The sequence below is a fragment of the Geospiza fortis genome, unplaced genomic scaffold (assembly GCF_000277835.1).
Source record: "Geospiza fortis unplaced genomic scaffold, GeoFor_1.0 scaffold182, whole genome shotgun sequence".
NCBI classification, from domain to species: domain Eukaryota; kingdom Metazoa; phylum Chordata; class Aves; order Passeriformes; family Thraupidae; genus Geospiza; species Geospiza fortis.
Genome location: NW_005054367.1, coordinates 2,202,605 through 2,227,295, shown reverse-complemented (window position 1 = coordinate 2,227,295; position 24,691 = coordinate 2,202,605). Strand labels below are relative to the sequence as shown.

The following is a 24,691-nucleotide window of genomic DNA, read 5'->3' as shown; positions in this document are numbered from 1 at the left end:
TGTATCTTCCCTCAGTGACAGCCCTATCATGCCAGGCAGAAATACAAATCTCCATCTGAAGACCACCTTTGACCATCCTAATATGCTTTGGTTGTCTGAGCTCTTGAAATGTAAAATTGTAATCCACTTTTACCTAGGCCTGTAAGATGCTATTTTGCTATTACTTCTGGTTTTACCACAAGGGATAATGATAGTTCTCTGTGCCCATTTCATTTAAACAAAGAGAAAATCTGACATTACCATAAGCCTCTTTCAAGCCCAGACGTGATCTGCTGAGAAATTTGCAGTGATGGAGAAGCATCAGCATTGAGTGAGACAGGACTTTATGGATACTCCTACACTAATCAATTAAATGTGTTCAGGGATATTTTCTGGCGCTGAGGGCAAATGCAAAAGAACATCTCAATCTGTGTTATTAAACTTCTTCATACTCTGCACTGATCACAATATTCCAGCTGGGATAGACCTGTGCAGCTCCCAGCCAGCTGATGGAGTCCCATGGGGTGGGCTACCAGTTCTCCTTCACAGGTGGCCACACAGACTCAATTATGTTCCTCAATTAGAGATTGTGGTGCTCAATTAGTGAAACTCAGTAATTAATTACAGAAAAGGGTTTATACAGAAGCAAAGCCCCTGTGTTGATGACCATGCAATCCAAATATCAGCCCTGTCTCACACATTTAAGCACTACACATTACAGCTGCCTCTTTTGTGGATTTTTATCTGTTTTCTTCACTCTAAACATTGAACTAAAGGCAACTTTAGCAAACAAAACAAAACAAAAGTATTAGATAGACACATGAGATCCAGTGACACCTTATATTGCTTAGGGTCTCTTATTTAGGAAAGTGACTCAGGGCAGGGAATTGCTGTGAATTTCTTCTCATAGATTAAGCTTCACATAAAGCTGTAGACATTTCTCTTCTCCACCCAAACAATCCTCACAATCCCAAATCTCTCTCTTGCACATCTGTCAGGCCAGGATCTGTGCTAAATGATCCTTCATCTTTCTTGCCTTTCTCCTCCTTCTAGGCCATTATTCCCATCCAGGTTGCATTGGTGGTGGACAATGTTCTCATGGTCACAAGAGACATCCTCTTCTTGTAAAAGAACAGGATGAAGTGGAAGCACCCAGAAGTTCTGCATTGCTCCCATTCATAGAATCATCTTCTGCTTTGGATTTGAAGGGACCTTAAAAATCACTTATTTTCAACCCCTCTGCCATGGGCACAGAACCTTCCACTAGACCAGGCTGCTCAAAACCCTGTAACTTGATTTTTCTTTCTTGCCCAGCTGCAGAACTGTGTGTCTGTCAGAACAGCTCTGGTAACACATTTTATCAACAGATTTTGTCTGTTCAAGGGGGAAATGGTGGTGAATGACTGATAATGAGGTTCTGTTGGTGTCTGACCAGTTTGAAAATCCACTGATTTTAACCTGATGGAGATTTAGTGGGACTTTCCCAGAACACTTCTTCAAGGATCTGTCCTACATGGAATTGTAGGAAAGGCATGTAGGCAGGCACAAACCTCTTCCACCCAAGAATGTGACTTTTCCATATTTCTGTCTGTCTCATGGGCCAAATTATAACAGAAAAAAACATCCATAAATGCTTCCTGAGATGCGGAAGCCGAATAGAAAGACAGGTTTCAGGCCCATTTGACAGAGAAAAGTTTCCACTGAGTTTAACCAAAGTGGTCACTTCAAATCTCATCCAAACCCTGCTGAGCAGCTCTGCTGCCAGGTACTGAAATTACCATAGGAAAAAACAGGACCAGAAGGTCCTCTTGGGTCAACATATCAAGCCACACAGGGGTTTCTACAGCTGTTTGCCTCCTAGGATGGCAGGGACAGAAATAGGTAGTTTTAGGGGCTATTTAGCCCATTATATTTAGATTTTTTTGGGTGGTAAGATATTTTATGACTTCACAGACTCCATTAACCAGATCTGACTATAAAGGCACCTCCATGTAATTATTTCAGATGTAGATGTTCAGAGTGACTGATACATATACTCTCAAACATTTTCTGTTGGTAAGCTACTGGATCAAAACATAAATATTTAAACAGGGCTGAGTGCATGACCTTACACTTTGTATTTCATAATTCCATGCATCATGCATTAATTCAATAATGGTTATGCAATCCTGCCTACAGGATAGTGTGATACCCTAGAAATTGGTGGTGCTTTCTACCTTAGTGTTCTCAGAAAATGTCATCAATATTTTCCTGAGTGAATGGACAGCAGGGGAAAAAAAAAAGGCTAGGACTGATCCTAAAGGAGGAATTCCATTCTTATATTCTGCTTTTAAGGAAAATTCTTAAGGTATCACTTTCCTGGTTACAGACCCTACATGTTCACATGCTTGTGACTCCAGCAATGCAAGATCCACCACAGAAATGCAGCAGTGATTTGCCAGCTTGTGGTGGGTTAGGGAACAGGGCTGGATGTGCCATGGATGAATTGGGACGTGTGAATGGGACAGAGGTGAGACAACAGCAGCCTAGAACTCAGCCCTGAGGGCCAGTTAATGCACTGCAGCTCTGTGGATTGAACACTAAGAGATGCTTTTTGGCTCATGCAGCCCAGCTGGAGCAGGAGCAGAGACAGCGAGTGCATTTCAGGCTGTCCCTCCCTTAGCGGCACCTCAGGAGAGGCTGGCAGGATCCATCCTTCATCCTGGTGGCCACCAGAGGGTAAAAGTGTGGCTTGGCCAGCGTGTGCCACACACACCCAGTGAGCCTGGGAGGTTGTCCTGCCTGTGATGGAAGTGTCACTTTTATTCATGCACGTTGTTAGCACCCTGTCACAGACATATTTTCTGAAAAATCCTTTTGCTAGGATTTTTCTCCTGAGAAGCTGAGAGGCCTCAGAAATGAAGTGTAAACAATAATTATCTGATGGCTGTGGAATGTGGTCTGGAGGTTCCTTGCCAACAGGTGCATCCTTGATTGGTTCCATGTAGTTGTTTCTACTTAATGACCAATCACAGGTCCAGCTGTGTCAGGCTCTGTTCAGTCACAAGATTTTATTATTCATTCCTTTGCTAGCCTTCTGATGTCTCCTTTCTCTTTTCTTTAGTATAGTTCTAATATAGCATTCTCTTTTAATAAAACATATCTCATAAAATAATAAATCAGCCTTCAGAAACATGGAGTCAAGATTCTCATCTCTTCCCTCGTCCTGGGGACCCACAAACTCCACCACAGCACCCAGTACACACAGCTGTCCCCTGAGAAGTGGCTGGTGTCACATTGACTCTGGCCAGAGCAGGGGGCACCAGGACCTGCCTCCTGACCCTAATTCTCCTACATCATCTCAATAATTCCTGTCTTGGTGATTTTCCTTGTTCACCTCAGTAGCATAAATATACATTAAAAACACATTAAGCCCTTTTGAAAACTTAACAAAAAGTGTAATTATTCACTTAGTTATTTCAGAAGCTCTCTCTTACAAATGAGGAAGAAATTCTTATGATCTGTCTGGTTTGGCTTTACCTTCTAAAGCAGCTTCAGTGACTCTAAAATGCCATCTGGCAGTAGCAGCACAGCTTTATTGTGCAAAAGGCAGTTACACTGCACATAGTTTTCCAACTATATTGTAAAGTTTACCTCCTTGAAGATGATTCACTCACCAGCTGACCACCCTTAAATATAGTTTTGTGTGGCATTGCACACAAATTGTCCCAGACATTTTCAGGATATATGAATACAACCCAAAGACTAAGGATATACTAAAATTCCTTTCAACAACTGGACTGCTCTATAACACAATGTTGCCCAGGGCACTTACTAAGTTCCCTGGCTCTTCACCATTCCTTTGAATTTTCATGTTAGTGAGGCTGGGTAAGACCTGCAAACCAATCACTGAACACACCACAGAATTGCAGTGGTTGCAACAATTTCAGCACCAGCTTGCAGACTTTACAGGAGTTCAGGTGCAAGTTTGCTCCATAATCCTCAGCCTTGTAGTTGGGAAAGCAACCCCAGACATCACCATAAGGCAGATGTGACAGACAAAAGTATTTAATTTAGATGCATGTACAGATATACTACACCAAGGTTTTCTCCAAGCCTCCAGATACCATGGAAGAATTTAGAGTCCAAATGAGACACAGCCTCAGGATAATATTCTTTATCAGGACTGACTCTTGAAACTCAGAGAAGGAAAAAGGATCTCAGCAAGTTAAAAGAGAGACTTTGTTGGCGCAGATGGCAATGGAGTTGCAGGTTAAAGTTTTTGCACATGAGTATTTCTATTTGAAAGGGCTCATGGTGCTTTTAAGCTACCAGAACTTTTGTGTCTGATGATGTTATGAGAGAGAGTTGGTGAGTTCAATCCACTCATACTGAAGAAAGCAACAATTTTGCTGGTGCCAGAGGTTAAGATGACTTCCTCTCTGCCTGCTAATCAACATGGTTGGTACTGGATGAGTCTGCAACATGAAATCTCCTTGTTGGCACTGGATGAGTCTCATGATTCACAATCTGCTGTTCTTTCACCTATAAATAATTTCCTTCTTTTTTTTTTTCTATGAGAGACCCAAACACAAGAATTATTCCTCTTTATCAGTCTTTGCCACATCCTTACAGAACTGTTGGCTGGAAAGACCAAAGCTAGCAATTTTCTCTTTCAGCTGACCAATAACTTCAGCTTCTCCATGCAGACAGAATTTTTCAATATCTGGCTTTACATCTGGGACAGTCTTTCTTTTTTTTGAGCACTGAAGGTTAAATATAGGTAGATAATGTTAATGCAGTCTCTGCTGAGACAGATTTCATACTTAGCAGAATTTGGGCACACTAATGAGTGTTAATATCTAAGGGTATCAGATGTTGCTAATTCACATCTTTTAATAATCCATGAATATTTCAAATGTTAACATTTTCCCCAGAATTTAACACATATTATTTCCAGCTTTCATCATCATACACAGAACACATTGCTTAATGGCAGGGGGAAATTAACTTTCTAGATCTCAGGCTAAACTCTCTTAAAAGATGTAATAAATCATGTTTTTTTCATAAATAAAGTAATATTCTGCCCCTGTTCTTCTAATCAAATTTCATTTAAAAAAATTATAGAAATGGTAAGTCATAGAAAAAAACATAAATAATTTCTCACTTGCTGAGTAATTACAGTTTAGTCTTTTGACCTTTATTTTAAAAAACCCTCAAAAATGTACTTTGCTCTTGCAATCAACACTTTCATGTGAAAATAACTGTTAAAATTTAAGTTAATGTAAACAAAGCAACACACTTTGTTTTTCTACAAGCTCTTTCAAAAACTTTTCTACCCCACCAGCCGAGAACCAAAACATTGGGTGCTTTAAAGCAAAACAACCACTAAAAGCAATTGGTAGCAAAAAAACCATTTTTTTTTTTTTACAGCAGCATCTACTATTAAATAACTCACTACATAAACAGTAAGGCCATTAGAGCCACAATGTCAAAGATGCTCTGCAAGCTGAACAGGCAAAACATTTCCACAATGACTGAAAGCCAGCAAAGCGCTCCTTAAGATGTCAACAGGGAAATATAATTCAGTCTTAATAGGTTCAGAGCTTATGTAAGCCATGCTTATGGGATAGTCTATTAAAAAACCAGCAAGTGAGCCAGTGACATTACTGTAAACAAAACCTGCAGCTTCCTAAAACATGCAGGCTAAAGATGTTCAAATCTCCCCTCAAAGACACTGTGCTGTGGTAAGGTTTGTGTGTTCTGGGCCAGAAGTGAAGGGAAATATAAATATGGATATATAAAAGTGAAAGGAAAAATAAATATTCCAAAACAGGAATAAGTGAGGTGATACTCACACCTGTACAGAAAAGAGATGAGGAAAGCCTTCACGCCCATGAACGGCATAAAATATAAAATCACTGTGATCAACCCATGTGCCTTTCTTCTAGAGTAAAACATCTGCTCTTCTGAAAAAACCCATCAAGTCCTCATTTCCAACCAGCCAACTAGCAAAGCAACTTTGGGATAGAAGCAAATTTGTCTCGGTGACAACCAGGTTCATTGAATTAAAATTGTAGAGCAACATGAGATTTTCCATTTCTGGATTAAAAAATGGTACGTTTGCATGTGCCCACCAGGAAAGGAAGAAAAAAATAACCAAAACATCTTGAGAACTCACCACCAGGTTTCCTATCACCATGACCAACAAGAAGACGAGAAGGCACAGTGGCTGCCCAGCTACTTCCATGCAGTCCCACATGGTCTCGATCCACTCTCCACACAAAATTCGGAAGATGATGAGGAACGAGTGGAAGAAGTCATTCATGTGCCACCGTGGCAGGTTGCCAGTGGTGCTTATCTTCTTCACATTGTCCAGGTAGCTTTTCCCAAAAAGCTGCATTCCTACCACGGCAAAGATGAAGACGATGATGGCCAGCACGAGAGTGAGGTTACCGAGGGCACCCACTGAGTTTCCAATTATTTTAATGAGCGTGTTTAAGGTCGGCCAGGACTTTGCCAACTTGAAGACTCTCAGCTGTGAACAGAACATAAACAACAGTGTCAGCTCACAGGAGCATCAGCCATTTCAGCCAATGAATTATTCAAGTGAGTAAAACGTGAAAGATGTTAAATGCCGCAGTGTGTGCGGTACAAGGCGATTTTAGCCATACTTCCTGTTAACCTCATTACTTCTATTAATAAAACATCACTTGGGCTTCTCAGATGAGAATTAAGTTTTCCTGAGCTATGCTCTGCCTGGTTAGATAGACATGGTTTTAATGGCACATTCCCCCACTGGTGGGGAAAGGATGGAAGAATGACATCTATTTCTTAGTATTTTCTTTTGTGCTGCTTTTCCTCCTCAAAATAAACATCCTGGCAGGCATCTGGAGGGAGGGATTTCAGGTTTGGTCCCACAATGAGAGAAGGAATTCCTCTGTGCTTCAGAGCAAGTCTCAGTCAGATGTTATTAGCTGTTAGCTCCCAGGGTGAAAATCAGCTCTGTGCCGAGGATCCCGCAGTCTGTGCACAGCCCACGGCCCACTTAAGACCTATTTTAAGGATGTAAATGGTGCCTAGCCCTTGTGCTGTGTTTTCAGCTGAAGGTCTAAATTAAGCCCTATTCAAGCAGGATTGCTCCAAAAACTGGAGGGAGACACTTAGGACAGTGATGGAAAATTTACGCTTTTGAGCAATACAGAGAATTTTGGGGGGAAAAAAATAAATTTCTTCTGATAAATGTAACCATAAGGGCTTATTTTCCTGATCTTAAAAATGTTGAAACCATATCATGGCCAGAATAATTAGCATGGACATCCTGGTACATGAAGTGCAACACAAATGTCAAGCTGGCAAGGAAAGTACTTTTCTGTTCCAGAATGTTGCCAGTCTCTCACTAATAGAACACCACTGTCCCCTGCTTAACAAAGGAGCTGACAGCTAAGGAGTTCCCGTGAAAGACAGATGCTATGTTATGCTGATCAGTTCTAGAAAAAAAAAAATCTCTCTCTGAATAATTCAAAGACATTTTCTTTTGACAACATCTAAAAGAACAGTGGCATGTTTATAACATAATTTAGGAATAACAGCTCCTAAAACAACAAGTTATCAGCTCTTGCATTTCTTGGGATATCAATTTTCTACTGTCTGTGCTAACAGGTGCACAGGTATAAAATGGCAGATCTTTATTACAAATTGGAATTCAAATATTTTAAGTGTGCTACAAGTACCTGGCACAGCTAGAAGGAATCAAATTATGTTCTCATTTACCCTGATGTAAATCTGGAACAATTCCATTTATCCCACAGTAATTAGTGTCACATACTGTTCACCAGCTTGCAGCAATTATAGGCAGATGCATTTTTAAGAAAATACGCTGCATTCATGTCAGAGTTTATATGTAATTAAAAAAAAGATGATTAAGAACAGAATAAGATCATTACCAGTCGAAAGGAGCGTAAAACAGAGAGGTTTCCCATGCTGGACAAACCCAGTTCCATCAGGCTTAGAATAACAATTATGCTGTCAAAAATATTCCAGCCCTGTTGGAAATAGTAGTAGGGGTCAAGGGCAATTACTTTGAAGATCATTTCTGCTGTAAAAATCCCAGTGAAGACCTGCAGAAAGAAAATATGAAGTCAAACTAACCTTTTAAGCACAACTCCTTGGTTGTGGAGTTTCCATTCTCACAGGCGAACCCAGCAGAAAGTCACACAAATTCAAACAAATATTTGCTTTTTTTTGTGGCTGACTCTTTATCTCTATTATAAATTTGTATAGTCTTTTCACAATAATACCTGATACTGCTGTAAATATATAATGACATCTGACTTCAGGATCTGGATTGGAACATACATTTCTATCTGCTTCTATCATCTGAATAATCACAGTGGCAAAAAGAAAAAGGGGGAAAAAGGTGTAAAGGTGTCTTTTATAAAGGTTAAATCTATATATTTCAGTGGAGAAAGCTAAGTGAATGGAGAGTGTTAAGGGCTATTTGTGTTGCAGTGTATCTGGTGTATAATCCCTTTTTATTTTGTTCTTATTATCAATAGAAGGGCAATGAATGCCTCCAGTTATTCTGAGGTTATTGCTGGCAGCAAAGACTATTAGAAACTCTAATTTGAGTCTTGGTGGGTTTGGTTTTTTTTTTATTTTTACAAATAGTCACAGCAATTTTCTTCTCATTGCATCTTGGGAACATATTGGTTATTTATGACCCAGTTCAAATGTCATATGTTGGAGCTTCTAATTGGAACATTTTTCTTTAAAACAACATATAAATATTACCTATGAGGCAGAGGGAGCAGAGAAAGGAAGGCTGCTGACAGCAAATTCACTTTTAATAGATTCCTGTAAAGCATCCTAGAGAATCAGATTTTGTACTTTTGCATGTCCTGCTTAAGTAATGTTTTAAATGCATAGTGCAATGCTACAATCAACTTAAAATGACAAAATGTGGGCACCAAGTTTGCCATATAATGTTTTATTTTAATGTCACATCCTAGTACAAGCTGCCCAGAGCTTTGTGTTTCTGGAAAATTCTGGAATTTCTGAAATAGAGATGGATACAATTGCAGAAATAGAAATATATACATTTGCAGAAATGGATATCTGTAAAATTAAAATGCATGGTTTTCTGTGAAACAATCAACATTAATGCACTTTGTTGGTCAAAATAGAGGAGGAAATCCAGAGGTCGTGTATCACTAATATACAGCCAAGGAGAAATGTTTTTCTTCCAAGAAGTTGAATATTTGCAACATTAACCCAGCTAAACTGGTCAACTCTGAGCAACAGAGATGAGACACCCACTAAGACATGAAAGGGAAGGAGTAAAATCATACAATTATGATATTAAAAATTAAAACCAAATTATCATAGCCTGAATTTGAGGAGTGCTTGGCTTTGCTTTGTAATGCTTCAGGAATTAATTGTTCCAAGTGGCCATTTTACACAATTCCTTATAGAAAATACCTTCTGTTTCCCCTCAGGAAAATGATATCTTGGATTGCAGCACCTTGGGATGGAGCAACTTCCCATCACCACCTCATACCAAGAACACAACAAACAACCTGTCTCATATTTCTAATTAGCAAAGAACTTCTGAGTCACAGGGGTTAGAGATACCAAAGATTCCCACCATAATGCTCAAATTTTTCCTGGGACGGAGAGCAAGACAAAACTGGATGTCTGTGAAATTCTATCCAGGGGACTGCCTTAAAAAAAAAACTATGAGACCACGCTGCACACATTATGCAACCCTCTTGCTGAGAAAATGACTCAGGAGGATCACTTTCTTTGCCTGAATCATTTTAATCAATAGCCTTCTGAGAAGGAAATGTCACAGCAAGGCAGCAAAATGTCTGAGCCTTCCTGAAGGCATCAGGAATTGTGTGTGTTATGTACCAGCCACAAATTCCACACAGCACCTGCTCCACTGCACCTGCACAAGGGGCTGGGTGTTTCTTGTGATAAAGGCTGGAAGGAAAACAAGTAGCTTAACATCCCTCTGCTGCTAAATATGACACTGCTGATGTGGAGCACTTTGTCTTAAAAAAAAAACCAACAAACCCAAACCCTTTTATCTGTCGTTTCAGCCATTTAGGCTTTAATGTTGCATAATGGTAGCTCAGCTTCTAAAGGAAAACAGAAATTGAGGGAGTTCTTGCTCTCTCCACTCATTTTTTAAGTGGTGGCACTGCGTGGGCAGATGAACTCTGTACGCGTGCTCGGCTGGCCTTCTGATCACGTTTGAAAATGTTCATTCCTGTAAGGGATGAGCTAAAGGGGCCTGAAAGCAGCAGATGCTGAATGAAGTAGATGGACAATCACAGCAGGAGAGCCCCAATGACTGGCAGATCCAGAGGAAGAAAATCCATATTCCATTTTTATTCTTTCATTTCTCTCAGAAACATTTGCTCAGAGTAAAAAAAAAAAAAAAAAAAAAGCCAAAGACCTGCCCTGTTTAATATTTCCCCTGTTTAATGCTGGCATAATCACTCAAAGAGGGTTAGATGTAACGGGAAGACAGCCAGCCAGCCAGTGTGGGGGCAGAGGGGGGGCTGCCAGTCTGCAGCTCAGGGGATGCAGTCACCTGGCTGCCTGCCCTGGAGCTGGGACTCCCTTCCCTTTCACAGGGAATTGCAAAAAATGTCAATTTTCATTACAAATGACTTTGCAAAATCTTCCACGAAATGGAGTTACCTTTCTCTGACCTGCTCTGCTCACAATTAATCCAGTTCTGCGGGGGTTTAGTAAAGCTGGTGAGGGTGAGCTGAGGCAGGCTGGGCTCTCACAGACCCAGACTCCTGGGATCTCAGGAGAGGGGGAGCCCTGAGCCATCAGCCTGCTACAAAAACATGCAGGCAGGCTGTTTTGCTTACTTTACACTTTAGCACATGGAAGAGAAATAGCTCTAGGCAGAGCTAAGAAACACACAGCGAGATTTTTCTTCTCTTTTTTTTTTCTGTCAAAACTTTGCAAAATTTGCTTTGTAAAATTTCCCTCTCTGGAAAAGGAAAAAAACCAAAAAAAAAAAAAAAAAAAAAAAAAAAAAAAGGCGTCTCTCTGCAAAATATCCCTGTTTGCAAAAATTCCTGTCTCTACTGAGTGTCTAATTTCCTGATGGCACCTGGCACAGCCCTGCTCAGCCCTGGCAGGTCTACAGGAGCTGTGTTGGCAGGAGGGGAGCCAAGGGCTAAAGTTTCACTGCCTGTGGTCTGCAAAGGGGGAAGCTGATCTGCCAAAAGCAGAGTGAGGAGCAGACACCTTGACTATCCCAAGTGCCAGAGAGGGAAGTGGAGGCTTTGCCACCTGCTTTGATGGACGCAGAGGAATTTTTTCAAGTCATCTTAGAAGGCCACAAATTGTTGAGCAACAAGAAGGAATGTTGGCTGCAAAGTGAAGCTGGGTACAGTCCTGTAAGATGATTTCCAAGCTATCCTTATCTACTGCTTTCTGCAGAGGGCAAGAGCACGGCTTTGGAGCAAGAGAGACCCAAACGGATTTCTGCTTAGCACAACAACAGAGGGAGATTTGCCAAGGCACATCAGCTGAAAAGCTGGAGGCAGGTCCCACAGCCTAGAGGTGTAACCTCTAACTCAACCCATGGAAGGCCAGAGCTGGAAATAACAAGGACCAGGGTAAAGAAAAAAAAATCTATATGTTATATCCCATATTCTAGGACTGATAAAAAATGCCTGGTTATTGCTGCTACCCACTCAAACCTGCCAGCATGAGAAGCTTCTCAGTAAAGTCAGGTCCCACACCTGCAGTGTCTCTCTGTGATCCCACTGTGGTCACTGGCTACTGCAGTCACAGCCCTACAGGCCACTGCTCACCTCATCCAAAAGTAAATGTCACTACAACATCACATTAATGGGGCTTGAAACTCTCCATTACTTTCCACTGACTTTAAAAGGAGACAAAGACAACTGGCACAGACTCCTACACTGTAAATACCTAAAATTAGGTGACATTAATCCAGCTTTGAGATACTGCAGCCTCTGTTTTCACACAAAAAAGGGCTTTTTGACCTCTGCTGTGAGCTCCTCAAATGCAAACTTAGCAGCATCCACTTTCCAGATTCTCCAGAGCACTTATGTTCCTATAGGATATCTCTGCTGCTGCCACTACATTTTAGGGGCAATCCCACCATGCCAGAGCTAGATGGCCTGTCCCGTCTCTAATTCAGACTCTTCTACAATTAAAAGGATTCTAAACATTAAGTTTGAAAGCAGTAACACATGGCAACTTTTAAATATAACTCAGAGAAAGATGATTAAAGAGAAAGACTCCATTTTGTTGTAACTGCAGAATTTTAGTGGCCCTCTGGGTCACAAATTGTATCACATTGCCCTTGGAAAGGCTTTTCTGCTGTCCCTGCAGCTTGACTGTGGACTGTCCCTCTGCTTTTCTTTGGACAAGTGTGGTCTCTGCTTGCTTTGCATCCCTACACCCACCTGCTCTGGTTTGCACATTAAATTTCCCTTCAAAGCATTGGCCATGCTTTGCTCCCTGTCCCCTCTGCCCTGGGGTTTTCATAGGACCCAGGACATGTAGAAGATGCACTACAGGCATCTTCCAGCATAGATATCAACCCATGATCAAGCACAACTCCACTTCCCTCCAAGATCTTGCCTTGCTTTTTTTTCTGTATTTTTGTGTTTTAACATAAAAGTCACTATTAGTCACCAAGAACTTCTGCCTTATGGGTGCTTTACCAGAAAACCTGAATAGAGCTCATTAACCTTTCTCTTATCTCATTTCCTTAAACAGATATCTATCAGGAACAGCCCAAAACCATGGCTTTAATGGTTACTAATAACACCAGAATATGTTAGCTTGATTAAAAATAGACACTTGTTCCTCATTCAGTTCTCTTCAGAAGGAGAGACTTGCTTCACAAAGGCAAAACAACGCTGGCAGTTATCAAAGTGGGACATTCCCATGGCCAAAACTTTAAAAAGCAGGAAATTCACCCCTCAGGTGGTACTTCAAGTTCAGGCTGACTTACCAAATTGCCTATGTAGAGCATGTGCTCAAACTCCTTGGTCATCTTGTAGTGCTCCAGGGCCATGAAGAGCGTGTTCAGCACAATGCACAGGGTGATGGTGAGGTCAGTAAACGGGTCCATGACCACAAACTTGACAAATTTCTTGATTAAAAGCCAAAGTGGGCAGCAATCCCAAATGAGGAATTTAACAGCAAAGTGGTTCCAGCAGGGAGGACATTTCTGGTGTGATTCCTCAAGCTCTAAGTCACAAGCAGCAAAGTCACAGTCAATTCACACTGAGTTATACGACAAGAGAACACTTAAAATTACTCATTACACAAACGAAGGCCCACAAATTACCCCAAACTTTTTTCAAAGATAAAAATATTCCTGTCCTAACAGGCTGGCAAATTACACACTTTGGGGTTTTAGCCAGTTGACCTGCACTTAGCAGACAGTGACCTGTTCTGAAAGCAAAAACCTTTTAGAAGTGTCACAGGCAAAAAGTGAGAATCACACTAAAAATGTGAAGTCTAGTATTATATGTAGGCTTGGATTCTTGCTCTATTTTCCATTTTGCCAATTTCGAATGGATAAAAACACACTATCTTCATTTAACTTCGATTGGAATATCTAATTTTCATTCCCTGCTCACATTTTCAAAGTATCTTAAGTAATACCTTTTAAAGCAGATAAGAGATGAAAGAGCTTAAATCCAATATTTAAAGCTGATTTAAGTAGTTGAGGACCAGAGTATCACTGGTTGTCAACAGAGTTTCTGTCCTTGATGTGCAATCCAAAAAAGCATTAAATATCTGATTTTTCTGAAAAGTCCAAAACAAAATCAGGGAGCACATAAGCCAGTTTCAAAACACTACTAAAAATGTGCTTTTTAAAGGTGCTCTTAAAATATTGCCTGTAATACCACTTTTACATGCTCATTTTACCTATGCACAAAAGAACAGAAATAGCTTCATAAGTATAATTTGTGTTAAATGGTGAAAAAAAGAAAAGTCCAAAAAGAGACAGTTAATGGCTAAATGACAATGATCAGCAGAATTGCTTAATGCCTTCCTTTTCTGATTCCTTTATGGCCATGGAATGCTGTATTATGGTTTTAGTCTATATAATTAGAAGCTGCACTGATAACAGGAAAACTTCAGCCAAGGCTGTTATTTCAATCAGTTCATAAACAGCCTCCTCTCCCAAGGCAGGAAGCATTTGGGACAAGGGGAAATGGCCCCAATCTGTGCCAGGGGAGCTTCAGATTGGATATTGGGAAAAAAATCTCTTCACTGAAACAGTGGTTAAGCACAGATGGAGTCACCATCCCTGGAAGTGTTCAAAACCTGAGTGGACATGGCACTTTGCAATATGGTTTGGTGGCATGGGGGTATTCAGTCAAAGGTTGGACCTGCTGATCTTGGAGAATTTTCCCTCAGATTCTCTGATCCACTTTTCTTCAAAGGACAACAGAACTGTGGTATTAGGTGTCTTCCATCAAGCTTTCAAAATACTCTATGGTGTCCTATCTGCACAGGTTTTGCACACACATCTACACTGCTCTGAGATCTTTGGGAAATCAAATTTCTCCCAAGAAATTTCTCTTTCCAGCCTCCAAAGAGAGGGTTTACAGGCAAACCCTAAAATTATTTGAGAACCATGCATTTCAATGCATTTTTTCCTTTTTTTTTTTTTTTGAAACTTGCATTTGAAAACAATAAAGTGTTTAGGGCAGTCAATAAGGAGCTAATTTTCCAGGTGAATCTAGACCGTATTCTTCACAACATAAGCCCCTTTAAGTCCAGGTTGCTGCTAAAAGGTTTGGTTTCACCCTCTTCAGCCTCAGCCACATGTTATTTCTCTCTCCTTTTGCCAGCTTTTGTGCTCCTGGACCTTCTGGGTGAGCTGGTTCTGCTTGTTGCTCCAGCTGAAAACCAATCACACAAAGTGCAGGAACACAGGGAAGGAGGAGGGTATGACTGTTGCCTTTTGGCAGTGATGTGGCATTAAAATGGTTTAAATCAATTAATAATCCACATCCTTTCCCAGTAAATATGATATTTGGAAAACACAAGATATTTAAATTTTTTTCTAATATCTGCAAAAGGAAAAGTAAAATTAGCCTCTGTTTTTTCTGCTACTGTTAAAAATGATCAGAAAAATACAACCAGCATTGTGATGCCTTTCCTCTTATTTTTAAATTTAAACAGAAATAGGTTCTTTCTTGTCTGCAAGGCTTTGTAATGTCTGGAAAAACAGACAGTTGTTGACTGCCCAAGAGCTAAGAGCAAAAACCAAATAAGTAAAGGGGAAGGGATTTCTGGTCTGGCTGTTTCAAGGTTTGGCACAAATCTTACAGCCATGAATATGGTTAAATGCTGTGATATATTTTATTCTGATCTGACATTCCCTGTTAATAAGTATTCAATTTCAATGATAATCAAAGTCTGGGAGTTAGGAAATCTTTAATAGGGATTCTTCTACATAGAATCATAGGATCATTTAGGTTGGAAGAGACATTTAAGATCGCTGATTCCAGTTGTTGTCCCTTGACTGCCAAGTTCACCACAAAACCATATTCCTGAGTGCCATGTCCTCTGAGTTATCCTAGCCTGGATGGCCCCTATCTCTGTGGTATAAAGGAATAGAAGAATACCATTAAATAAACAAGAACTCCACAAGTCCAGGCCTTTTAGGCATTCTTAATACATTACAGGAGAGCAAATCAGTCACAAAACTAATTGCTAAAAACCCCACAGAAAACAAATAAAACCTTTGCAGAGTACATTAAACACTGGAATACACCAAAGCAATTATTGCCCTATTAAGAACACAGCTCTTTATTCATTCAAACACAAATATATCTTCTGGCCACAATGCTGCTGAATATAACCATGGGGAGGGTAAAAAGCTGAGGAAGAGGAAGGGCTTTGTGGTTTCACACTGGCAATGTCCAGGTCCTGTTTTTAAGGTGAGTCCCTGTCCATCAGTCACACAGAGAATTAGACTGCAGGAGAATCCACAATTTCCCTTGCTACTGTGCTCCTGACTGACATTTGCTGTGCTCTTTGGTGCTACCTCCTCTCTCATCCCTGTTTGAAGCATAGGACACACATGAAATTGTAGGAAGCCCTTTCATGCTACAAGTCAAAAGATTGGGAATGTGGGGGTCTTGCTCTGAGTTGTCCTGCTGTCAATAAATTTGCAAGAGGAACATGCAAAGTTCCTGCCTATGAAAACCCAGAGGAGGAAAATCCTCCTGCAGTTCATGAGAAGAACAGTGGAAAAAGTCGTTGAGAAATATTTGTGTGGTTAAAGCATCCTTCGAGCATCCTCAAATTTCGTGGTGGGACTCAAACACAGACCACACTGCAGTGTCCCTGTTGTGAGAGACTTAGAGACTTTGAGAGTTTCCTCTCCTCTAATTTGGAGGTTCTGCACATGCCAGGTTTCCCATCAGCCCCAGAGAGATGAGGCAGCAGCACACGTACAGTCAGTCGCCCAAAACCAGGCTGGTGCTCTGCTACCCCGCACTCCAGCGAGCCCTTGCACATCTAACACCACGACAGCACAAAATCTTAAATCTTACAGCTCCAATTCTGATTATATGGCATTTTTCTCTGGATTTTTACAAGTCCTTGGGTAAGATAAGGATTGTGCTGCCTCTGTTATATAGGGGTTGCAATAACTACCCTTAGTGCCTTCTTTCAAAACGATATTAGGGCATTTTGTGTCACTTTTTCCCTGCCTTTTAACACAGATGTGACTTTGAGCTGGGAAACTGAGGATGTCTCTTACCTTCCAGGGCACTGGTGATGATGCTGACAGCACTCACTGCCCTCTGCCTCTGAAAGGGCTCCTCTGAGTGGTCCACTGAGGGCCGGTGGGGCATTAAAAGCTGTTTCTTGCTTGCCTCGTCCGAGGGGGAAGTCTGTTCAAAGGAACACAATGGATCAGCACAGTAAATCCAAGGCAGATACTGGGTAGAAATTTCAAAACTGCCTAAGCATTAATTTTGTCATCTGAAGAGTCTAAAGCTCACTGACTTCTGAGTTAAAGGCATGCTGGTGGGGCACAGCTTTTGAAAATGGCACTTTGAGCAATTTTGGAGAATTTGTTCTGCCCTTCACCTTCATGTAAGCTGTGGGTGAAAATAAAGGAAGATTTACAATGCCAGAGGAACAGCAGTGCTGCTTTCCCATGCTCTTTGCTTGTGAAAGAAGGCCTGCTTAATTACATCAATTAATCCATTATTTCTGAAATGTGTTAAGTATTTAATTATACAGCTAGAAAAGGAAAAGGGCGTGGGTAACAGCTCCATTGCAGACCTCTGATATCATACCAAGCAAACTGACTCCCCAACACATGCTTTTCCTTGTTCTGAAACACTGCCAAATCTCAGGAACATATTGTCATTGTGGTGATCTTTGGTGTTATGGATTCTGAAGCTCCATAATTAGGGGAGAGACTTAGCTTTCTTTTTCTCAGGAAAAAATAACCTAACCCTTGTTCTCATGTTTCTCAAGAAAAAAAAAAATCCCAAAGAAATCAAATACCAGAAAAACAGAACTCCCAAACTGTCTTTGTTTAATGTCTCATTTTAAATTGGTTTTCTGCTTTTTGTAGGCTTGGGTTTCTGAAGTCAGACAGAAATACAGTATAGCTGAAGACACACACTGCATGAAACACTTTATATTGTCAGCTCACAAGAGCAAGATGTTAAGGCTTTTATTATTACAAGCTCTCAATTCATATAGAGAACAAATCCCACTTGGTTTACTCCTCCAGATCCCACACAAGTAGAAAGAAAAGTGGTTGAGGTGCAAGAATCTGGGAAAGCCAGGTTTAACATCATTCTCTGTCAAAGACCTCCTGGTTGAGACCCTCAGTTTCCCAAAATAAATGTTTAAGAGCCCCTGCCCTGGTCCTCAATCATCCAGACACTGTGTAACAAGACAGGTGTAGAAGGATGGATCCTGATGGCTCTTGTGTTACAGCTCAAGGAAACAGGAAATGAGAAGAAATCCCTACAAAGATGAGAACCTCTGGTTTATTCAGATATCAGAGTAGCTGCTTTAGTTTCTCCATAGACAAATGAGCTACAGGAATAAAATTCAGTCTTCTGGATCTTCTCATCACTTGGGTCTGAAATGGCCCTGACCCCCCTGATCAGCACCTGGAATGCCAACTGAGATGTGCCAAAAGTAGAAGCTCTGCTGTTCGTGCCCAGGGACCCAGGATCTCTCATTTTCACCATTTCTCTACCAAAAATGCTCTTCAAGAAAGGCAATTCCATGAGAAAAGCAAGAAAGAAAGGTGCTGAAGCTCTATGAGCTGACTTTCTGGACTGTGACCTCTTCAGGGCAGGAGATATCCCCAGCAAAGGGCAAAGATGTTTGGCCACTGGTTGACCATGACAATGATAACCAGGATGCTGGTCCCAGGTCACTTCAAGTACAACAGTAAAAACACCAACCACTGCAAGGCCAGAGAAGAGTAAGAACTTTGAAAGAATGAATTTAAAACATTAGCTGGGCCAGAAACAGTGATGCTCCAAAATGGCCTTTATTTCCCCTCTAAAATGTCCTTTTAAAGAAAAACTCAACTGAATCTGCTCATTGCCCATTGAGTTACAGACTAAGTCATCTCAAAGGGAAAGTTATAACCAGAAACTCTTCAAAGAGAGTCATGCACAACTAGAAAACTCTCTCCTTGGCTTAGGAGCCAGGGAATACCAGGAATGGTGTTTCAGATGCATTAGTTTGCTTGATTTCCTTCACCTCAAAAACATCCAATAAAAACCAATGAAACAACAAATGTTTTATTAATGAAGAAAGCATCTACAAAATTGCATAATCATTCACAGCAGTTTGGAATACATAACAAATACATGGTACCAAAAAGAAATAGCTAGACAGAAAAACAGGAGGGAGGCAATTTTTTAAGTAGAATAAATTTAAACAAAAAAGAAAGGAAAAGCAAAAAAAAAAAAAAAGACCCCAAAGCACAAGTTTGCCTCTGCAAAATGAACCATAAGAAAACCTCACATTTCAAACCTCTGTGGATTATTTCAGTCTTTTTAAGCTCTAATATCTCCCCATCCTATCTGACCTAAAGCATAGGATGTACCAGTAACATGTCATCAGACAACGTCATTCCCAAGAGTCCTTTATCTGAGAGCCACCTTTTATTCACAAGTGCAAAGCGGTAGAAACCCAAAAGAAAAACAGTCACAGGTTCATTATTCCTATTTTTAAAAAATGTATTTAACTGAACCAAGCCCCTGTTCCCTGCCAGCCCCCTGGCACCAGCACACAGCAGAGACACAGCAGTGTGTGGCAGCCTCTGCCACTGGGCAAAGATTTGCCAACAGAGCAGTAAATCCAGCACGTAGCCACTCTGTCACTTACTAGGAAGAATTTTTCCAGGAAAGAAAGTTTCCATCCAGGTGAATTGCTTAAAATTACTAAAGCTGCTTAAGGAAGGTCATAAGCTTTTACCATATGTAAGGAATATGTGTGGGTTTGGGTTTATACTATTTTTATTTATTTTAGAACAGAGATGGTTGATAGTCACACAAGGAACTGGCAGCTTTTGCGCTGTGAGACAGAAACAATTCCAGGAACTGGACAAGCAGGCAGCATAAAGGCTATTATCATCTCTGAGAGAACACACACAGGCACAGTTTCTCATTGTACTTATATTGCTATAGAAATTAAGCATAAAATAACAGCAGTCCCCACAGTTATGCAAGGAGGGTCCCCAGGATCCAGATGAGAAATCACAATAGAGTTAAACATAGGCACCTCCAGCAGGAAAAGATTATTTCTGTTGCCCCCTGATGAACTGAAACAGTTCCTCCTTTGGATTAGCTAAATTCTATAGAGACAAATATACTTTCCAGTAATTTAGATGTAAATGAGGATGCATAACAGAGATATTTTCTTCTCACTGCCTACAGTTTTGAACTATGTCAAAACAATTATGTGAAGATGGGCTTAAGCATAGCAGCATTTTTAAAGACCATTTTTGGGAACCAGGAGAGGTTTAATTTTCCTTGTACACTTCAAAATTTTTCAAGCAGAAAAAGGTGGGCAAGCCATACCATGAGCAATGGACCCAGAAAGGCACCAGCACAAATATTTAATGAAATTGGAGGTGGCCATAATAGAGCACAGCATTAAAAACAACCACCTAATTTTGGGGATGCCTGACTATTTAAAGACATGCACCTTAAACTAAATCAGTTTGAAATATTTGTACCAAACCAGAGTGATTTACACTTAGAATGTACAAAAGCAAAGTTTGAAATGAGCAGAAACAGAGCTGTGGTGACAACTCTGTGTGACAGCATCAGAGGGAGCTTTTATCCACATAACTTATTGGAGGATTTTTGGATGACTTATTCTGTTGACCTTTATTTCTGAACATGGAAACTGCTAACACTTTCCCTTTTCACCAGTCCTGTGCCAAAGCAAAAAGTGAAAGAGAGAAATTTTACCCCAGGGTGATTTTAGGATGAACATGAAAACCTCAAACCAATGTGGTCAGCAAAAGCCTTTTATGCTTAGCTGAAACAAAAAGCAAGGTCTTTTTTTTGTTTGTTTGTTTGTTTTTCTTTTTGAAATAATATCATCTAAAGATAAATTCCTAAATCTTTATTTCAGTCCCTTGATAAACAGCTTGGTCCCTCTCCAGGTGTTTTCCCTCCTGCCAATCTAGCAATGCTCAGCAATTCAAGTTTCCTAGAAAAGAAAGCATTAGGGCGACCAAGAAGAAATTCGGGAAAGGCTGTGTGTGCAAGAGGGTGTCCCCAGGTTACTCCAGCCTCGTTGTCCACCCCAAAACCATGTCACAGGCTGCCCTGCCCTACTCCTGGACTGATGGGAAGCTCTGGTTAGGAGGTGCCCCAGGACAGCAAAGCAGTGGGGATCACTCTCGGAATCTCTAGCTGGTCAGAGTGACTCCAAGATATGTTAGAAAGTCTCTTTTTCCAGCCCAGCAGTCAAAGAAGGAGTCAGAGCTCTTCAGTTCTCATTCTCAAGGTTGTTTATTGTTTCTTATCTATAAAATTCTTTCTACTGGCCTGCTGAGGTCCATTCCGCAGGACAGACAGAGGCACTCTGCCTGCCCTGGGGCAGTGTTATCTTTTTATACTAAAACTACATGTACAATATTTACAATTACTTTCCAATACCTATCACCTATGTTAGACAGTGAGCTTGTACTCTAAACCAATCTAAAAGTGCCAACATCACCCAGAAGATGAAAGCCAAGAAGAAGAAGGAGAAAGGCTGGACATGCGCAGATTCCTCCATCTTGCCCCCTGAACCCCCATTCTAAAAACTCAAAAAATCTATTTTTCACCCCATGATAAATTCACTATCATTCCACTTAAACTTTCATGGCTTGTAATTCTTCATATAAGGTTGGCAATTGTTTTTTCCAAGGGTTAAATCAAAGGCACAGAAGTCTTGGGCTCTGTGCCAAAGTCTCTGAGCCCCCTGGACAGGGTCTTGAGTCCTCCAGGGCAGCCAGAGGAATTTCCTGGGCTCCCACAGATCACCACCTAACAGCCAGTGCCCACTTGGAAACCACCACTCTTTCAGTCCTGCATCCATTCCTCTTCCACTCCCAACCTCTGGAACAGTTGTAAAGTCAGGTTAAATTAAAAATCTTGTGATTTCCCTGGATTGTCACAGGAATGGCTCCAGTTGGATTTAGGAGGCAAGAAGGGATGGTGTTTTGTGTGTTCCTTAACCCTCTAGAAGTTCTTGACAGCCACAGGTGAGATCTCACTCAGCCTCATCAGAATCCATGGATAAATTGAGCTCCAGGTAAGAGCTCATTAACTAAATCAAATTCTGCCCAAGCATATCAATACCTTGTGAAGGGAGGTGTTATTCTCACCTCTTAACTAAGAAACACCAAGACACAACAGAGCAGTGCAAAGCCACAAATAAATACTGCAGGAAGGTGCAGAACCTTTAGGTTGTTGTGTGCCCTGAAGTTACATAATATATAGAATTTCTCTAAATAAGGCAAAACCCAAAATGTCACCCAGGCATCAGCAGGAGCATACTTTTTCAAAACTCTCACTTTCAGGTCAAGACAAAAACAATTAGGACTTCTAGCATAATCACCAGGTCCTGCTTATGTCTTATTTACACTGGGGTAAGTTTGATAAAATCAGCAGCTGCACCACTTGAAGAAAGCTGGTGGGAGAACAGGACAGCCCTGACTGAATCTCCTGCATTTCCAGAAGAGTGACCAGGACTTGCCATGGGTTTACTGGGACAAGTTCCCTGCACCCCTCAGACTTGACCACCTGTTGCTCTTCCCCTTCAGATGATGACTGCCAGACCCAGACCTGATTTTGTGAAGGGTTTTTGCAGACCACACTTTCACATTGCACTACTTTGCTCTCCCTATCGCCTCTGCAGGGTCTCTGGGTGGAACCCTCACAGCTCTAAACCCTCCATGCTCCCCATGAGCTCCCCAGGCTCTTTCTAACTAAAAACAACTCCTTGGGGGAACTCTCTCGTGGCATGGAGACACCCAAAGTGTGCAGAGATTCCTGGGCTCCCTGTAGAGGGTAGGATGTCCTCCTCTTGTGACCCCCTGGTGACTTTCAGGACTGCTTTGATGCAGATGAGCTCATGGGCAGGTGGCTGCTCAGCACGGACCATGCTGACCATGGTCAGCACACCTGATGGCCATCAAAATTGCCCCAGCTGATGAGACTGATGGGCTCTAGCACCATCCATTGAGATAACCTAAAATCCTCCCTTCTTCCTCAGCTGGATTTAGGAATTAGGGAGAGGAGATGGACAGTGCAAACACACTTGTTTTCTCATGGACACTCACTCATCCATCCGTGCCAAGCAGCCAAGGCCATCTGAAGAGCATTTGAAACTGGGCTTTTTTATCTTACATGCTTTCCTGCAGCCAAGTGCCAGGATGTCACTCCTCTGAGTCACCAGCCTGAACAGTGGGATAAACTGCTGCAGCCACTTCTCTCTTGGGAGAGAGGGCAGCTGAACCGCACAGATGTTTTCATGTCAGCTCAGCTGCCACCTGCAGCCATTCCTGTGGGGAAATGGTCCCTGGCTGGGACAGGGAGTAGCAGTTACAATGGCACAAAGGCATAGAAGTCGTTCATTGTGGTCCCAACCCAACCATTTTGCTGTTCAGAGTGAATATTGCTGAAGTTGATCAGGCTAAAATGCTCAGAAGTGGTTAGTGACGGTTTGTGCTTTCCTGGAGAAACCTGAGGGGGACCCACTTTGGGGTAATTTGTGACAGCTATAGCCTAAGTCAGTGTTTGTGACTGAAGGCCTACAGGTTGAAAATGCAAAACCAGAGATGGTCAGATCTTGTTTGATGTTTGCTCTGTCTTTTAAATCAGAAGTGCTCCTTCAAGCTTTCCCCAAATCAGAATTCAGTGAACCCCCCCCTTAGTAGCAGTCTGATGGGCGTGTGTTGTGTTCATCTGATATTACTCAGCATCACAGAGTGACCTAAAAAGGTGCATCTTCAAAAATCTAATGCTCTAAATTGTGGTTTTTTTCCACCTCCATCTACCCAGGAGTTCCATTTGCATGAGCAAAGCCAGAGTTACACCTCAGGAAGCTGCAAGTCAGGCCTTAAGCCATGTTACAGTGATGCATTTTCATGGACCGGCCCTTCATTTCTTGCTCATGAAAGATACAACAGATAGCCCAAGTGGGTCCTTTTCTATGGGCTCACACTTGCTCAAAATAAATAACAGCAGAAGGGTCAGTGAGGTTAATGAGGTAACTGCAACATCTTTCTTTCTACCTTCCCCAAACATATCAAGAGATCGTAAAAAGAAGCCAGAGCTGCTAACAAAGAATAAATTCACCTATGAATTTTAACATGAAAAAGGTGAAAATCATGAAATGCAAAGCCAAGAAACATGCTGATTTATCTCCAAGCAGGCTGAGGGGTCAGATTTGCTATTTCCTCATGCCTGAGCCACAGCTGAGGCTGCAGGTTTGTGCCCAGTGCTTGTGACTCCTGCAGTGAATACATCTGTACAGCAACAGGCCCCTTGCCAATTAGCCCTTAACTCCAGCTCACATCTTCTGGATAGATTAGATACCAAACCTGTTTTGCAAAAGACACAACATTCTTCACATTGCATCACTGGATGAGCATCTGTTACTGTAGAGCCTGGGTGTTGTTTCCTAGATGGGCAGGGAAGTGCCAAGTGAGCTCCCCCACCCCGGCCATTCCATTTCCAACATCCATTTATCCAAAAGGCAGGAAGCCGACAAATGAAAATAAATGCCAGCAGAGCTCAGAGCCTCCTTGTCACCTCAGGACCCAATCCTGTAAAATACTGATATTCCCTGTGAAGGGTTGAGTGCTCTTGTGCTTTGCTAAGCTTTTTCTGACAGCTGGGACAGCCTCAGCAGCCTGCAGAGCTGCTTTCCTTACAGAGAAAAGGGGACATCCTCTACTCACATACTGAGATCTTATAACTTTGGTTCTGAATTTTTTCTAAACAGATGAACAAATTTTCTTCCCCAGCTCCTTTAATACACACTTTTCTTTTTTTTTTTCTTTTTTTTTTCCCCACAAAGCTAAATCCAGTAAAACTTCCCTATCTACAGCATTTCTGTTGGGTACAGAATTGTCTCAGGACTGGTCATCCTTGTCCACAGAGAGTAAAAGTGGAATTACCAAAGTCCTAAATGAAGGAAG

General features: G+C 41.4%; 1 protein-coding gene across 1 annotated transcript in view; it reads right to left on the bottom strand.

Annotated features, from left to right (window-relative positions):
• LOC102041347 (sodium channel protein type 5 subunit alpha-like) overlaps positions 1 to 24,691 on the bottom strand; it is a 217,310-nt gene that overhangs the window by 90,329 nt on the left and 102,290 nt on the right. The window contains exons 13-16 of the mRNA XM_031059735.1: positions 16,760 to 16,892; positions 12,980 to 13,218; positions 7,905 to 8,078; positions 6,140 to 6,496 (exon numbers count right to left, since the gene is read on the bottom strand). Of these exons, the coding sequence (XP_030915595.1) occupies positions 6,140 to 6,496; positions 7,905 to 8,078; positions 12,980 to 13,218; positions 16,760 to 16,892 (903 nt within the window). The remainder of the gene's footprint in view (positions 1 to 6,139; positions 6,497 to 7,904; positions 8,079 to 12,979; positions 13,219 to 16,759; positions 16,893 to 24,691) is intronic.